At 39.0% G+C, this 18,655-nt stretch overlaps 1 protein-coding gene across 1 annotated transcript in view; it reads left to right on the top strand.

The window, feature by feature from the left end:
- CNTNAP4 (contactin associated protein family member 4) overlaps nt 1-18,655 on the top strand; it is a 676,519-nt gene that overhangs the window by 406,286 nt on the left and 251,578 nt on the right. Inside the window, exons 5-7 of the mRNA XM_072596864.1 lie at nt 8,436-8,639; nt 9,942-10,126; nt 11,300-11,443. Coding sequence (XP_072452965.1) covers nt 8,436-8,639; nt 9,942-10,126; nt 11,300-11,443 — 533 coding nt within the window. The remainder of the gene's footprint in view (nt 1-8,435; nt 8,640-9,941; nt 10,127-11,299; nt 11,444-18,655) is intronic.

The raw sequence follows: 18,655 nt of genomic DNA on the forward strand, positions 1-18,655 counted from the left end.
GCATAGGAGAGCACAGAGAGAAGATCCACAGGCACTAGGAGTTGGAGTCTATTGGACAAGAAGCATTCCAATTCCAGTACAGGGATATGATGAATGAAAACCTCAAGAGACAGAGTTTCTGGGTGATAATCAGTTAATTTATTAGATTAGATGGCAATTGATAAATTGATGGTCAGTGGTGTTTCCTGGTAATCAAAGATATCAAGGGAGACCCTAAAACACCTTAAATCACTTCTGAAAAGGAATTCCCTGCCAAGTGAAAACAATCTGATTGGTGGACAGTTAATGACAAGGTGTGCTAAAAATCTTTAGTTCCTCTTGCTGAGAACTTGGCTTGATCAAGCAGCCCCAAGACTTCTGGGCAGGGGAAGCCATTTCCATCCAGACAACTCCATCTAGCTTTCTCCTTCATGAGATGGGTTGCCCTAAACTCTAATGGAGGGGATCATGAAGCTAAGTAAGGGTTCCCTCAAGCAAAGTCTCACTGAGAGTGGTCTGTTTATTCTCAACAGAAATTAGGTGTCCAAGTTGAGTTTGAGTGTGACTCTACTCAAACTAATTAACCAACTTGTGCTTTGGGGGGTGAGAGCAATCACTCAGCCATTCTCTTGAGAATCTGAGAAACCTTTTCAGCAGTTGTTTTTAATGGAAATAAAAGGAAAAAGGTGGATCATAGGTGAATAATTATTTACTAGTGTAATTGTATATTAAATTATCTCAGGGAGAAACCATTTATCCAGGCAAAATGTCCCAGATTCATAAATGTGACCTTGTGCAGGGTGTAGAAATATGTGATAACTATTAGCTCTATTGTTTACTACCCAGTTCCATGTCACAGATCTAAGACAGATGGAAGAAGAGACCTGTGCTTATCAATGGCTTGTTGTGTTTGTCCTTTGTTCTCAAAGAATACTGTGACATTGGGGCATGATGACATGACTCGCAGTTGACTTTGATTTGAGTAAGGGAGGCTGCACAAGGTCACCAGCCTCACTTTCTCCTCCAGAGCTATCTGAGTCCAGTGACCAGGTATTCATCAGGATGACTGGAGATGGCCCAGGATGCAGTGTGAGACCCTGACCCTTTTAGACTAAGGTTTTTTCAGATTCTCATTTTGAGTGAGGTAATGCCCATTCAGTGATAAGGCATCTTTAAGAAGTGAGTCAAGGAACTTTTGCAAAAACTGCCACAGGAAGTCCTCATCTTGGTTCAGTCCTCGAGACACCAATCCCTGTTGCCTTTTCCTCTCCTGTGCCCAGCCCAGGCATCTGTGGCCATAGCCAAACCCAAGATGTACTTTGACAGCAGAAAACTTCCATTTTCTGAGCATTGCAGAGAAGAGATTTGGTTACAAGGGATCCTGATTCCACAAAATCATTTCTGTGCCAGGATGGTGACTTCACACACTGTAATAGCACTGGTGGAAGTCCATCTATGGGGAGATATTTGCTGATGAGAACTTTATCCTGAACATACTGGCCCTGGCATCTTGTCTATGGCAAATACTAGACCCAACCCAAATAGCTCCCAGTTTTTCATCTGAACTGCTGATTGGTTGGATGGTAAGCATATCTTTGGCCCAGTGAAAGAAGGCATGAACATCATGGAAGCCACAGATCTGGAGAGAGCACCCCAAAACCCCATCTGCTATTATACACTGTAGTACTTGTACTCTCACTTACTGCAATTCTCTTTGGACTTTATTTATTTTTTACTTCCATAAGTCTGGCTAAATAACAGAGTTAAGTTTATGATTATGAAATAAAAACTAAAGTATAAAGAAATGAGTCAATTAAAAAAAAAAAAAACATCAAACTAGGAGGGGAAGACCACCAGGATTGCTGGTCAAATGAGAAAGTTACTGCTTACATTCACCAAGGGGGGGTGGGGTAGGGGCCTGCAAAAAATAAGTATTAAGTGGTGCTTGGGTAGGGACTTATTGTCCAATATATGAGCTCCAGAGTGAAATGGGAACAAATAAAGAAGAAAGATAGAGAGCGGGCGGAGCCAAGATGGCGAAGTAGAAAGACACACATACACATAGCTCCGAACACACAAACCACAGAACTGCAGAGGGGACTAACCCAGGGCGAATTCTGCACCCAGAGACCACGGAATATTGGAGCGAGGGAGATTTCTGTTCCGGAGAGACCTGCAAACCTCTCACGGGGGGACCTTCGCGGCGGGGACTGGGCGCCGGGGCGAGAAGAGGAGAGCAGCCCTGCCGGGGCAGCGACACCATGGGAAAGAGATCCAGCGGCCACGCGGGTCCCCCCACCCACAGAGGGACCTGCAAACCTCTCGCAAAAGGTCCGTTGCGCTGCAGACACGGTGCCCAGCCCCGACCTGCAGCGGCGACGGTGGCCTCGGCTCCGAGAGACAAAGTTCTGAGAGGGATCCAGAGGCAGGATCTTCAGCAGCTGCACGGGCCCCCCACAAACAGGTGACTGACGGGGGTAGGTGAGAGAGTCTCTTTGGCGGGTTGAGAGGGTAGCGTGGTGTCCCCATAGCTCGGGCCCCCCCGGGAGGTGGGGGCTGAGAGGCGGCTGTGGACGGGGGCTCCCCAAACTAGCGGGACCCTGGATCCATTGTGGAAGGTCTGTGTATAAACCCCCTGAGGGAATTGAGCCAGAGAGGCGGCCCTGCCCCTGACCTCAGCAACTGAGCCTAATTTAACACTGAATAACAGCCCTGCCCCCGCCAAAAATGCTAAGGCGGGAAGCAGCATTTGAATCTCAGTCCCCAAACGCTGGCTGGGAGGACCAGGAGGCGAGGTGGATGTGAGGAGAACATTCAGAGGTCAGGCCACTAGGGGGAGACAATGCCAAGAAAAGGGAAAAGAAAGAAAACTATTGAAGGGTACTTTATGGGAGAAAAATCACTTCCTCCCTTCCTTTCTGATGGGGAGGAACAAGGCTTGCCATCAGGCAAAGACAGAGAAATTGAGGACTCTGTGCCCCAGCCCACCCAATGGGCTCGGGCCATGGAAGAGCTCAAGAGGAATTTTGAAAATCAAGTTAGAGAGGTGGAGGAAAGACTGGGAAGGGAAATGAGAGGGATAAGGGAGAAGCATAAAAAATAGATCAGCTCCCTGCTAAAGGAGAACCAAAAAAATCTTGAAGAAATTGGCACCTTGAGAACTAGCCTAACTCAGCTGGCAAGGGAGGAGCAAGGGGCCAATGAGGAGAAGAATGCTTTCAAAAGCAGAATTAACCAAATGGAAAAGGAGATTCAAAAGCTTACTGAAGAAAATAAATCTCTCAAATCTGGAATGGTACAGATGGAAGCTTTGGACTTTTCGAGAAAGACAGATATCTCAGAACATACCGCGCAGATTCGAAAAATGGAAGATAATGTGAAATATCTTATTGGAAAAGCAACTGACCTGGAAAATAGAATCAGGAGAGACAATGTAAAAATTCTGGGTCTACCTGAAAACCATGATCAAAAGAAGAGCCTAGACATCATCCTCCATGAAATTATCAAGGAAAACTGCCCTGACATTCTAGAACCAGAAGGCAAAATAAGTATTCAAGGAATCTGCAGAACACCGCATGAAAGAGATCCAAAAAGAGAAACTCCTAGGAGCATTGTGGCCAAATTCCAGAGTTCCCAGGTGAAGGAGAAGATATTGCAAGCAGCTAGAAAGAAACAATTCAAGTATTGTGGAAATACAATCAGGATAGTACAGGATCTGGCACCTTCTACATTGAGGGATAGAAGGGAATGGAATAGGATATTCCGGAAGTCAAAGGAACTAGGACTGAAGCCAAGAATCACCTACCCAGCAAAACTGAGTATAATACTTCAGGAGAAAAAATGGTCCTTCAATGAAATAGAAGACTTTCAAATTTTCCTGATGAAAAGACCAGAGCTGCAAAGAAAATTTGACTTTCTAACACAAGAATGAAGAGAACCATAGGAAGGGGAACAGCAGAGAGAAATCATAACGGACTTACTAAAGTTGAACTGTTTACATTCCTACATGGAAAGACAATATTTATAACTCTTGAAACATTTCAGTATCTGAGCACTGGGTGGGAGTACACACACACACACATGCACACACGTACACATACATAGAGACAGAGTGCACAGAGTGAATTGAAGAGGATGGGATCATATACTAAAAAAAAAATGAAATCAAGCAGTGAGAGAGAAATATTGGGAGGAGAAAGGGAGAAGTTATATGGGGCAAATTATCTCTCTTAAAAGAGGCAAGCAAAAGACTTATTAGTGGTGGGATAAAGAGGGGAGGCAAGAGAAAAACATGAGATCTACTCTCATCACATTCCACTAAAGGAAAGAATATAATGCACACTCATTATGATAGGAAAACCTATCTCATAATACAGGAGAGTGGGGGACAGGGGCACAAGCAGGAAGGGGGGGAGGATAGAGGGGAGGGCATGGGGAGGAGAATGCAATACGAGGTCGACACTCACGGGGAGGGAAAGGACCATAAGAAAATAGAAGTAATGGGGGACAGGACAGGATGGAGGGAAATATAGTTAGTCTTATACAACACAACTAGTATGGAAATCATTTGCAAAACTAAACAGATATGGCCTATATTGAATTGCCTGTCTTCCAAGGGGAAGGGGTAGAGAGGGAGGGAGCTAAAGAAGTTGGAACTCAAAGTGTTAGGACCAAATGTAATGTTCTTACCACTGGGTAACAAGAAACACAGGTTAAAGGGTCAAGAAAGCTATCCAGCCCTACAGGATAAAAGAGGAGACGGAGACAAGGGCAGGGAGGGAGGATAGAGGAGAGAGCAGATAGGTCACAGGGGCAATTAGAAAACTTGGGTCTTGGGGGGGGAGGGGGAAAAAAGGGGAGAAAATTTGTAACCCAAAATTAAAAATTTAATAAAAAAAAAAAGAAAGAGAAAGATAGAGAGGAAGGAAAGAGAGAAGAAAGTAGAGATCTACCCAGTGAACCCAAAATTAGCAAGGCAGTTTTGGTTATTAAAATTTGCCTTCCTTTGGAGAGAAGGAGATGGAGAAGGAGATGACGAGCTGAATTATCCAGCTGGCTGGGTCCCCATTCAGGCAGCTCAGTCTACTCACAGATTGTGTTTGTCCTTTGTTCTTGAAGAGGACCACGACATCAGGGAGATGATGATATGACTTACAGTTGACTTTGATTTGAGTGAAGGAGGATTGTGCAAGGTCGTCAGGATCATTTTTTCCTCCAGAGCTATCCTAGAGGTGGCAGTCCAAGGTGAAGAGTCGTCATTGCTCTGGCCTATGTAACCATCAAAGGGTAAAAAACAAGTAGTAGTTTTGTGGAGTTTTTCCCCTGCAGCAGACAGCCACTTAGTTCCAGCTTCTAGCCTTTCTGAAACCGGCAGATGAATAACCAGAGCAGAAATTCCATACCATACACTTCTGACACTGAAACAGCAGAGTTTTCTAGCTGGTTGATAGGGTCTGAGGCCAGCAGGAGTCTGCTATTATTTAGACTCAAACCTATGTCTGGAGCTAAAAGAGCTCATGTAATAAGAAGAGTGATCAAAGTTTGCACTGGAAGTTTTATCAAAGGTCGAAAGCTTTGAAAGTTTACAGATCCCTAGTCTGAAGGTTTATGGATTAAACTGGTATGTGACAAGACAAAGGGATTTGCATCCAAGCAAGAGATGTCTGCACTTCCATCAAAGTGTAAAAATGGAGTAATGAATGTTGTTGATAGTAGCAATAAATAAAGACCCATTTATGTAGCACTTTACCAATGATAATTCTCTCAGGTAAATATTATAAATGCAAACATCATCTATATTACATATTTATATGTATACATAATGTGTATGTATGAATGTAGGTATATATGTTAGACAAGTCTTAATAAAGTGCCCAAAGCTCCATGGCCCATAGGCACAGTCAGAGAAAGGAATTAAAACCTGGGTCATCCATCTCTAGATAGTTGCCATGATGTCACCCTAAAAACTATGGAACTATCTTAATTGTATTGCAAGCATTTTGTTACACATTTGTGAGTTATTAAAAGTTTTCTGATTTGTCTTCTGGATGTTTTGAAATCTAATGATTATCACATGGTTAAACATTCAGAAGCAACTGATAGCAATCTGATTAGATATATTGATTCTAGAGATATTGGTCAACCATTGATAGCTACCTTCTTAAAGAAAATAGGACTTTTTTGAAAGTCATAGCTTCACATCTCAATTACCTGTGCTACGTTTTAATGGTCCATTTCACCTGATGGAAGTGCTTCATATAAAAGACTTGATGCCATAGAAGATGAATATTGCTATTACAGAGTAATGCCTTTGAAGAAGAAAAGAGAAATAGCAGGCAGAAAGAATGAAATAATAAATATTTTCTAGAGAAAATTTCATTGATAATTAATTGCTATGAGGGTTTTTATCAAAAATAAACATATTATCATTGCTTTGAGAGATACATGTCCCCAGTGTATGGCTACGAATTTGACATAATAAAAACGTGCTACATTTATATTTTACCTAGATATATTTCCATTGAGAGCCCTTATTCAATTCTATAATGTGATAATAGTTCGATCAATATATTCTAATGCAAAATATAATGTTTATTCCTTTAAAAATAATACTTCTTAAGTACTAAATACATTAGCAAGATATAGAAAGACTCAAATGTTAGAATCTTCAAAGGGTGATTTATAAAATAGTTAAAATTTTTGAATGTAGTAAATATAAATGATTCCTTTTAAATATGATGGACCATTTGAATTAAACACATTTTATGCACATGAGATCATAGTGTTTTTCTTTTTCCTTCTTTTTTGTTTTCCCCAATCTAAATAAGATTGGTAAACAGATACTATTTTCCCCTGGCTGAAAAGAGCTCACTAAACACTTGGAAAATAGTGTCCTGTTTTATTGAATTCCACTTATAACTTCATTTATTCATAAATGCGTCTTACAAGAACACATGCTTTTTTCTTCTTGTGAAGTGTGAAAGGCACCATGAGTTTCTGTGTCTCATATCAGTTCCTTGTGTCTTATTCATTCTGTAAGTTATTTTTTAGATATAATTTTACATATCAGTCTTAACATTTTTTTTTCTTTTTGAGGTGAACTTAATATGTGTGAACTTGACACTTACTAGATGAAAATCTTAAAAAGTTGAAAGAAAAGTGAAGTTTCTCAGTTGCGACTTTACTATGGCAGAACATTACTGCTTATAAAGACAATGTATTTTAAACAAACCAGTAGAAAAGATATAAAATATACTTTCCCCTTTATGACGGCATTTGTACCAAATGCTAAAATGAAAATAGGTCTTTAAAAACAAAAAAAAAGAAATGAAACAACTATTTTGTAATATACATAGATGAAGTGGTCTTGAAAAAAACCCAATTTATATAAGTCAAAATAAAGGTTATGCATTGGAACAATCTTTGGAAAAGAATCATGAGTTGTGTGCAGGTAGAACAGCATAGAATAATGCATGAAAGTAGACCATTTAAAATATCCACTATCAATTTAGTTTTTAGCATTAGATGAGGGATTTATCATTTTGAGGACATCATTTAATCTTGTGATAGATAAGACGGGCTTCTATTTTTGATCATGGCTGTTAGGTTTTTTTCTTTAATTTTCATCTTTGACTGAATGAAAAAATAAACTTATTATGACTATAGCAGGAGAAATTTAGACCACATAAAAGGAAGAATGTTTTGATAATGGATTTTATTATAATTTGTAAATTGAGGAAAATGGATTAAAAGGGAAAGATAATTATTTTTGATAGATTACATTAGAATGATTTACACTCATATACTTAATTTATTTAGGTATATCAATCCCTGATATCAAGAGATGAATGAGATGACAGACAATGATCTCCTTTTCATCTCAAATGTATTTGACCAAGGCACAGTGTCCCATTGTAGATAAAGAGCTAACTTAGAAGCCAGGATAGCCTAATTTCAAGTCCTTGGGCAGGTTACTTAAACTTTCATAGTAGCTTTTTGATAGTAGCTTTCTATAATTGCCAATTGTCGATAAGGTATCAGTCTTTATTATCAGAGAGAGTTGCTTCACCAGTGAGTTTCCAAGGGAATTATTCATTCCCCATTATCATTCTCTAACCTGTAACATATAAGACATGAAAGAAGGTATAATAAAGTTGTTAGAACATTGGCCCTTAGAGTTAGGAAGAAAGGGATTCAAATTCCACCATTCCATACATGATGACTTTTTGATGTAATTCACTTAGAGCCAAATAGCTTTCTTTATTGAACAGTTTATAATCTATAATTTAAAGGAAGCTTCTTTCCCCATAGTTAGTTCCCTATACCATTGAAATCACAGGTTTAGGGACGCAGGACATAGATTTATAGTAAGGAGAGTCTAAACATGTCTTCATATAAATGTTTATATTTTCAAAAAAATCATATTTAAAGTTTTCTTTTATTATCTTTATCTCTAGGATCTGAGGTGGTGGATTTTGATGGAAAAAGTTTCCTGCTCTACAGATTTGATGAAAAATCCATAAGTCCCTTAAAAGATGTAATTTCTTTTAAATTTAAAACAATGGAAAATGATGGGATTCTGCTCCACAGAAAAGGACAAAATGGTGATTATATCACCCTGGAATTAATAAAAGGAAAACTTTTCTTATTCATCAATTCAGGTAAAAACATATAAAAGAAAATACATTATCATGTCATTCAAGGGTGGGGAACTTGCGGCCTCAAGGGCACATGTGACCATCTAGGTCTTTGGGTGTGGTTTTTTGACTGAGCCCAAGTATTACAGGACAAATCCTTTTATTAAGGGCATTTGTTCTGTAAAGTTTAGATTCAGTCAAAGGGCCTCACTTGGGGACCTAAAGGGCCTCATGTAGCCTCATGTAGCCTCACGGCCACAGGTTCCCCTCCCTGATATTTTTTCAATGTGTCCTAGGTTAAAAATTATAGGCATGTAATGGGCTGGAGTGTGTCAACCTACTTGGTCTCCACTCTATTCATGCACATTGTTGAATATCATTGCATTAATTCTTTTAACAAATTAAAATCTTTAAACATTTGCATCGGAAGCCTAAATTTATGTATTCTACTCATGTTTTTTCTTGAAATGCTTAAAACAAATGATTTTCTATTCTCATGAAAAGATATACATATACTTCTGTTGTAATACCATGAGCTAAAGAAGATGGTCCTAAAACTTTTCATTTTCAAAAAGAATTAATACAATGTCAATGGAGTTTGACTAAAGTTTGAGATTCTAAGATATAGTACCAGGAAGGGTAGAGTGCCACGACAGAAATCACAAAGAAGAAAATTAGCATAGAGAAAGTAAAAAAACATAAGCCATTTTCAATGAGGAGAAATAACCATAGTCAATTAAGAATGATGGGAAAGGGGTGAGTCTCATAGGAAATCCGGGAAAAGGAAGACCAAATTCCATAAAGTCCAGTGGAATTTTCTAGGGTTATTTTTGTCTAAAGGAACTAGAAATCTTGGGAAGAAATGAGGGAGACTAAACTGGTGTACTATTCAAGGTTAGGGGACTGATCCTGATGAATCATGATAAACTGGCACCACCTAGGGAACTGAGAGCCTAGTTCTTATTCAGTCTCACTGCTGGAGGGGAAAAGGATACTATGGGCCTAACTTTGGTGAGGTAATTCAGGGGAATTGAATCTTTCCACTGCTTCTTTCTTTAGTAACAGAATGAAGCCTATTAGTCCTTACACTTATGATCTTTCAGTCTATTTTTTTTTTAAATATCAAGATTGCACCGAATATAAGAAAAGACCTAAGAAGATGACAATAGCACACATATTTAATACTTATTTTAGCCAAGTTGACCAATATTTAAACTGGGGAAAAATATTGGAATCTCCATGATCAGTACTGAAACACAACATGGCTGTAGTTTTTAAGTCGAGCTGAGTTTGTTTGTAATTTTTTTCCTTCCCCTCTCTCTTAAGGCGATACTAAGCTGCATTCTACTAACAGCCTCATTAACATCACCACGGGCAGCCTCTTGGATGATCAGCACTGGCATTCTGTCCTTATTGAGCACTTTAATAAAGAAGTAAACTTTACTGTGGATAAACACACTCAACATTTCCGTGCAAAGGGGGAATTCAATTACTTGGACCTAAATTATGAGGTGTGAAAATTACCCTTCATTTAATAAAGACTTTATGATTTAAATTCAATTCTATAAGCAAAGGGAAATAAGATTTTATGGCATTATCCTTTCTCTGTAACTAAAATTTTTGCTGAAATTTCTATTCAGATAGAATAAGTAATAAGAATGTGTTTTTATTATATTGTGACTCCTACTGCCTAACATTGCGACACTTTACTATTATAATCTTTTTTATCCAAGCATGCAATGACACAATTTCATTTTCAGAAAACATCTCACAAATGATGAGAAACCAATACTGAAAAAAACATTTAAAAACAAAACATTTGCTTTTGGAAATCTCACTAGCATTAAATCGAACATGAGGAATTTCATCATGTTTTAGCGAAACCCTGATAATATAAAATAGACCTCATAGAATTCAATAGCATATCCCAAACACATTATTTGATAAGATAAAGAAAGAAAAGAAAGTATATCATCAATATATAGCATCTTAGATTTTTTTAAAGGGCTGAGAACATTTTTGAGTCTGCCTTTTTAAAGGTGGGTAAATTGCACCAGAACATAATATCTTCTTTGTCCAATCCTTTGCTGCTCATCTTCATGAAAACTAGAAACATACGTCCTATTGTTCATGAGGCATGAAATGGCCTTGACAGATAAAATGAAATGAACATTTCAGCTCTGTGTCATATTTACCACAGTCAAATTGAACTAATTTTCAATGGATCGGCAAAGGGCAACAGCCTACAATTTTACTCACAGACAAAAATGTATACACATTATAACCCTGTTTAGATAAGGTTTATTATTACCCTGATATATGATGAGCAACACCAACCCCCAACCCATTACCCACCAAGTAAATGCATCCAGTAAAAGCCTGGTATCATACTAAAAAATGTCTAAAATTGGGGTTATGTTGGCCCCTAAAATATATGTTATTAAAGGAATTCATATGTACATACATTTGGTAGGCCTGTGAATCTGTCCTTTAATTGTTATGCTTAACCTTTGTTTGATATGAGCACATCTGACAACAGTGAAAGGCCATAAAGCAAAATAATGGAAATCTGGGCAATACGTGATTCTTGTTGACTGTATTTGAAATGTTTATTGTCTATGTAGCAAATGAGTTGTCAGAAAAAAATATTAAATGGTTTTATTGATGTCTGTTTTCTTTCTAAGCTCAGCTTTGGAGGGACTCTAGCAGCTGGAAAATCAGTATCATTTTCCCATAGGAATTTCCATGGCTGTTTTGAAAATCTGTATTGTAATGGAGTTAATATCATTAATTTGGCCAAGAAACAGAAACCGCAAATCTATATCATGGTAAGAAATTCAAAGACTGGAAAGTGGGAGGGGGGCAAGAGATACCAAGAAGAACATAAAAAAAGAGTCAGGGAGATAAATACAAAGTGAGAGAAGGAAAGGAGACCTTACTTTCTATTGTATAAAATGGCTATACATATCTTTCCCATTTGATCTAATAATGTATTTCCAGCTTCACTGGGAACTTGTGGGAGTGGAGTGGAGCAAGGAAAGTAATGGAACTAAAGAAGAATGGAAAGTAATTATAAAGGAGATTTGATGTGTTTGAAAAACTATGAAGAACATAGAGGAGAAATATGAGAAATCTTGACAAACTAGAGGACAATGGGAAAGACTTAATGCTCTAGGAGGACTTGATGAAAGAAATGAGGAGAGTGAGTTGGAGCAGAAGGGAAAGAAGAGATGAACTTAAGATGGGGAGTGGGATCTTGAGAAGAAGAGGTAGCAGGACTTAAAGACGAAAAAGAAGTTGGTAAAATGACAGTTAAAATAAGTAGGTAAGCAAGGTAAGACGTTGGCAATACAAGAGAAAAGAAGTTGGTGTGGCTGTCAAGGTGATGACAAGTGAAAAGTTGTGACCAAGAGCTGACAGTGATGATTCTGGAGGTAAGACATTAGATAGCAGTATAATAGTCATTTTCAATGGGAGCTATTCAAAAGAAAAACAAACGACTAAGGATCTTCTAGAAATGATAAAGTACTAGGAAAGTTTTGCAATAACTTCTCTAGCACAATAAATATCCAGGAACTGCTAGGATGAAGCAACAGAAACTGGTTACCTTTCCCAATTCCTCTTTATTACTTATTTTCATAGTTTGCCTTAGTGTTGAGTACCCTGGGGTTGCCTGTCTCCTCAGAGAAACCTATTCCCACTGCTTCCAATTCTAATTCAACCTCACATTTCTGAGGAACAATTCCATTTCTGTTCTAGTTTAAAAGATTCTCCTCAACAAGGGAGAAGAAATGAAAAGTTTCCCGGAAAGCAACTTGGAGTCAGGTGTGAAATAGGTAATGTTTATTCCCAAACAGAAAGAAGAAAAGTTAAGCAATAATGAATCAGAAAATAGTTACAATCAGTTGAGAGGCTGATGTGTAAGGCTCCTTGAGGCATTCACAACAAAGTTGTCCATTAGGCATTTTATATTTCACTTCCGCTGAGTATAGTCAAGTAGGCTCTTTTCTTTCTGAAAGTTTGTTTCTTTGTGGGCATCTCTTTCCCTCTCATCCATTCTACTGCCTTTATCACCACTGCAGTTACCCCTGTAATTGTTTTAGTAGCCACAGCCCTGTCATTCAGGTCCCAAACATAAGGGAAAGATACAATGTGCCTGTCAAGATCTTAATGATACCAGTTGGAAAAGACATGATAAAAATAAGAGTTGCCTGAGGACCATGAGTTTATGCGTTGCAGAAGACTGTGGGAAAGATCATGCCTCCACCACTCACCCATCACATCTCAGAGATATATACGAAAACAAATTCACCTTCTTATTTTGGGGTCTTTACTTCATCTTACTTGTTACCCGTATTGTGAATTTTTATATAGATGTCTAAAAATTATGTTATGGTAGAATCTTTCCTACATTGTTCTTTCTCCTATATATTTCTGGGTATCTCTAGAAATATTCTTACTATGGTGTCAAGCTTTATAAATATTTATAAATCTTTTTCCCCCTTTCCTTTTTTCTTTTCTTTTTCTCTTCTCCTTGTTTCTCTTTTCTTCTTTTTTACTTTTTCTTTTTCTTTCCCTTTTAATCTAAAGTTATTTGCATTAAATTTCCAAGACTTCTTGTCAATCATTATCTCTTGTAAGATGTACTTCATCACTAGGCAGCAATGGTGGTAAAATAGAAAGAGCAATGGATTTGGAGTCTGAACACCTGATTTCTAACCCTGCCTCAGACCTACATCTAGGTGACCCTGAGCAAGTCATTAAACCTTTCAGCTTCAGTTTCCTCATCTGTAAAATGAGGATTATATTAGCAATTACCTCTGTGTTGTTGTATCAAATGAGATAATATAGATAAAGTGCTTTTAAAACCCTGACATGCTATATAAATACTTGTTATTACTTGAAAAAGGCTGTCAGTGGGAGAGCGACTGTTTAGCATGGGCTGAGGTAGGATTCTCCTGACTCAGTTTCCCCACTGACAGCTGGAAGACTTTAAGCCTGACTGAATGCAAGTGGATAATCTAATCCTGCCTGGAACTGACATGAAGTTGGGGTGATATTGTACCTGTGCAATGTCCTTACGATTGGTGGCAATTTCCTATAGTCAAAAGGTTTGTAAGCTTAATACCAGATCTATTCAATTATAGATTATGGGTAGGGAACATCTGAAGTTGTCTGAAAATTAAGCTATTAGGCATAGGACTTTAGAACAACAACAAGTTAGGGTCCTTTAATTCTTAGTAATACTGTGGAGACAATTAGGTCAAGAGCTTGTGAAGTTAGTAACATAAATATCATCTGTGTTTCATTTGGTTAATGTTTAAAAACAAAAATTTCTTTTGTGGTCCATATTGTAAATGCTTTAAAAAGAAGTATCACCTCTCCAAAAGTTGGAATTGCTTTATCTGTTATAAACTGTGTTACAAAGAAAAAAGAAAAAAAAGAGAAAAAACAGAAAAAGGCTGTCAGTTACACATGTAAGGATGGCATCCCTCTCTAAAGTTTCAAATACAAAAATAACATGATTTATACACTGTAATCCCTTCATGAGGAATAAATCTTTCATTAGATTAAGAAAGAAATTGATTGATTGACTAAAAGTATCAGTCATGCCCATTGAGCCAAGTGTAAAATACCATTCAGTATGGAGTGTCCCTCAAGGTTTTACTGCATTTCTAATATCTTAAGAAAAAAAAAAAACTTATTTCAAGTATATCTTTAGTTATTGTGGCCAAGACATTTTTCTTTCTCTGAGGCTATGCTTGTAGTTATGGGATTACTTTCCTCTCCTGTATTTGCCTCTTGACTTCTTAAGTAGCAACATTTCTTTATTCTGTTCAATGTTTTCTTCTCTTTTCTATTCTCTGATTTCATCTTCATTTTTTGGTTTGGGGTTGTGTATTCAGAACAGTTCCTTCTTGGATACATTGAGTATATTTTGGTCCTTTCTCTATCTGTAGTCTGGATGCCATTGCTATTGCTGGTACTGATTAAGTGATTACTATGAGGCCCCACCATCTACCGCAGTCTCTGGTTTGTACCTCAGTCTCCTGATTCTATACCCAGAGAATTTCCTTTTCCTGACATGTTCCTAAAGTGGGATTTGATTTAATCTGCTGTTATAACCCTGACTTGACCTGACTTTTCTCAGGTCTGTTGCATGGCAACCTTTGTCTCTAGTTCTTAGGAACTGCGGTGGTTCTGTCAACTTCTGTAGCTCCTAGAAGTATATGCCCATGTCTTATCTTTCTGTTTTGTGATTTTAAGGGCTTATACTGCTTCCATCTATGATCTGACCATCTGGATATGGCTTCAGGTTGATCATTATCAGAACTTTTATAGTCTTAAGATTCCTCCAGATGTCAATTTCCTCCTCTGTCATTGTGATGGCTGACTCTGACTAGTTTTAGGACCTTTTTCAGAAAAAAAGGTCCTGGGGGCAGAGCCAAGATGGCAGAGTAGAAAGACGCACATACACATAGCTCCGAAGCCACAACCCACAGAATGGCTACAGGGGAGTAACTCACGGCGAATTCTGCAACCAGAGGCCACACAATATTGGAGCGAGGGAGATTTCTGTTCCAGAGGGACCTGCAAACCTCTCGCGGGGGGTCCTGCACGCTGGGACTGGGAGCTGAGGGCAGCCCTGCAGCAGCCGCAGCACCGAGAGGAAAAGATCCGAGCGGGCTTCGGGGACGGGACCTCCAGCGGCCACGTGGGTCCCTCCACACACAGAGGGACCTGCAAACTTCTCGCAAAAGGTCCGTCGCGCTGCAGACGCGGAGCCCAGCCCAGCCCAGACCTGCTGCGGCCAAGGCACCAAGAGAAACAGACCCGAGCAGGCTTCAGGGACAGGATCTCCAGCGGCCGCACAAGTCCCTCTGCCCATAGGTGACAGGGGTCAGTGAGAGAGTCTCTTTGGTGGGTCGAGAGGGGAGTGGGGTGCCCCCATGATTCGGACCCCCCCGGGAGGTAGAAGCTGAGAGGCGGCTGCAGAACGGGGCTCCCCAAGCAGGAGGGAGCCTGGATCCATTGTGGAAGGTCTGTGCATAAACCCCCTGAGGGAACTGAGCCTGAGAGGCAGCCTTGCCCCCACCTGACCACCTGAACTTAATTCTCACACTGAATAGCAGCCCTGCCCCCGCCAAAAGCCCTAAGGCTGGAAGCAGCATTTGAATCTCAGTCCCCAAACGTTGGCTGGGAGGACCAGGAGGTGAGGTGGGTGTGAGGAGAATATTCAGAGGTCAAGTCACTGGCTGGGAAAATGCCCACAAAAGGGAAAAGAAATAAGGCTACTTTCTTGGAGAACAGACATTTCCTTCCTTCCTCTCTGATGAGGAAGAACAGTGCTTATCATCAGGCAAAGACACAGAAATCAAGGCTTCTGTGTCCCAGCCCACCCAATGGGATCAGGCCATGGAAGAGCTCAAAAGGAATTTTGAAAATCAAGTTAGAGAGGTGGAGGAAAAACTGGGAAGAGAAATGAGAGATATGAAAGAAAAGCATGAAAAGCAGATCAGCTCCCTGCTAAATGAGAACCAAAAAAAAATGTTGAAGAAATTAACACCTTGAAAAGTAGCCTAACTCAATTGGCAAAAGAGGTTCAAAAAGCCAATGAGGAGAAGAATGCTTTCAAAAGCAGAATTAGCCAAATGGAAAAGGAGATTCAAAAGCTCACTGAAGAAAATAGTTCTTTCAAAACTAGAATGGCACAGATGGAGGATAAGGACTTTGCGAGAAACCATGATATCACAGAACAAAGAGAGAAGAATGGAAAAATGGAAGATAATGTGAAATATCTCATTGGAAAAACAACTGACCTGGAAAATAGATTCAGGAGAGACAATTTAAAAATTTTGGGACTACCTGAAAGCCATGATCAAAAGAAGAGCCTAGACATCATCTTCCATGAAATTATCAAGGAAAACTGCCCTGAGATTCTAGAACCAGAGGGCAAAATAAATATTCAAGGAATCCACAGAACACCTCCTGAAAGAGATCCAAAAAGAGAAACTCCAGGAACATTGTGGCCAAATTCCAGAGTTCCCAGGTCAAGGAGAAAATATTGCAAGCAGCTAGAAAGAAACAATTCAAGTATTGTAGAAATACAATCAGGATAACACAAGATCTAGCAGCCTCTACATTAAGGGATCGAAGGGCATGGAATAGGATATTCCAGAAGTCAAAGGAACTAGGACTAAAACCAAGAATCACCTACCCAGCAAAACTGAGTATAATACTTGAGGGGAAAAAAGGGTCTTTCAATGAAATAGAGGATTTTCAAATTTTCTTGATGAAAAGACCAGAGCTGAAAAGAAAATTTGACTTTCAAACACAAGAATGAAGAGAACCATGAAAAGGTGAACAGCAAAGAGAAGTCATAAGGGACTTACTAAAGTTGAACTGTTTACATTCCTACATGAAAAGACAATATTTGTAACTCTTGAAACATTTAAGTATCTGGGAACTGGGTGGGAGTACACACATACACATGCACACACACACACATACATAGAGACAGAGTGCACAAAGTGAATTGAGGAGGATGGGATCATATCTTAAAAAAAATGAAATCAAGCAGTGAGAGAGAAATATATTGGGATGAGAAAGGGAGAAATGGAATGGGGCAAATTATCTCTCATAAAAGAGGCAAGCAAAAGAGTCATTAGTGGAGTGATAAAAACGGGAGGTGAGAGAAAAACATGAAGTCTCCTCTCATCACATTCCACTAAAGGAAAGAATAAAATGCATACTCATTTTGGTAGGAAAACCTATCTCACAATACAGGAAATTGGGGGACAAGGCGACAAGCAGGGTGGAGGGAATGATAGAAGGGAGGGCATGGGGAGGAGAATGCAATTCGAGGTCGACACTCATGGGGAGGGATAGGATCAAAAGAGAATAGAAGTAATAGGGGACAGGATAGGATGGAGGGAAATATAGTTAGTCCTATACAACACAACTATTATGGAAGTCATTTGCAAAACTACACAGATTTGGCCTATATTGAATTGCTTGCCTTCCAAAGCGAAGGGATGGAGAGGGAGGGAGGTAAGGAAGTTGGAACTCAAAGTGTTAGGATCAACTGTAATGTTCTTACCAGTAGGAAATAAGAAATACAGGTAAAGGGGTAAAGAAAGCTATCTGGCCCTACAGGACAAAAGAGAAGACGGAGACAAGGGCAGAGAGGGATGATAGAAGAAAGAGTATATTGGTCACAGGGGCAATTAGAATGCTTGGGTTTGGGGGGGAAGGGGATAAAAGGGGAGAAAATTTGTAACCCAAAATTTTGTGGAATTGAATGTTAAAAATTAAATAAAAAAAAAGGAAAGAAAAAAAGGTCCTAAGTGGCTGACCTAGCATGATTTTTCTACATTTTTCCCCTTGTGGTTTACTTGCCTGACTTTGTACTGGTTCTTCTTCCTAGTTCTACTAGATTTATACTGACTATCACGTATGCTATTTGGTCTTTCTGGCGTCATTTTCACTTCTTTCCTGGGGTTTATGCAGGAGAACAAAAGCTTTTTGCAAACATTTATTGCACTACCTTAACCAAAAATACATTTTTTTCTAGAGTTTAGCAAAGCATTTCTCAAAATCTCTTATTGCTATTGCACATGACAAAATGTAAAGATGTATGACAGATGACAGTATAGTTACAAGAAATCAAACCTATTCTTTTCTAGAAATCTCCAAACAAAGATTAGATGGTCACTTATTACATAGGTTTTACTGAGGATTCTTGTTCTGGTATGGAGTTTGAATAGAAATCAAGGTCCCTTTCCAGCTCTGAGATTCTGTGACAATGCATTGTCTTGGTGTCTTATACTCCACCAGTAATTTTCTCTACTTTCCCCTATGGATTTGGAGGCATGAAAAGAGTCTCAAATAAGTCTGAAGTCTAGAAGAAAACCCTTGGAACCTGGGGAACTCTGTGTAGCATCTTCCTAGACTTTTAGTAGGAACCTAATTGGTTGATTAGGTTTCCATGGTAACAACTGGGGGGTTGAGAGGGAAGAAACTAGTCCCAGCCAAGTTGC

Source organism: Notamacropus eugenii, chromosome 3, assembly GCF_028372415.1.
Source record: "Notamacropus eugenii isolate mMacEug1 chromosome 3, mMacEug1.pri_v2, whole genome shotgun sequence".
Lineage (NCBI taxonomy): Eukaryota > Metazoa > Chordata > Mammalia > Diprotodontia > Macropodidae > Notamacropus > Notamacropus eugenii.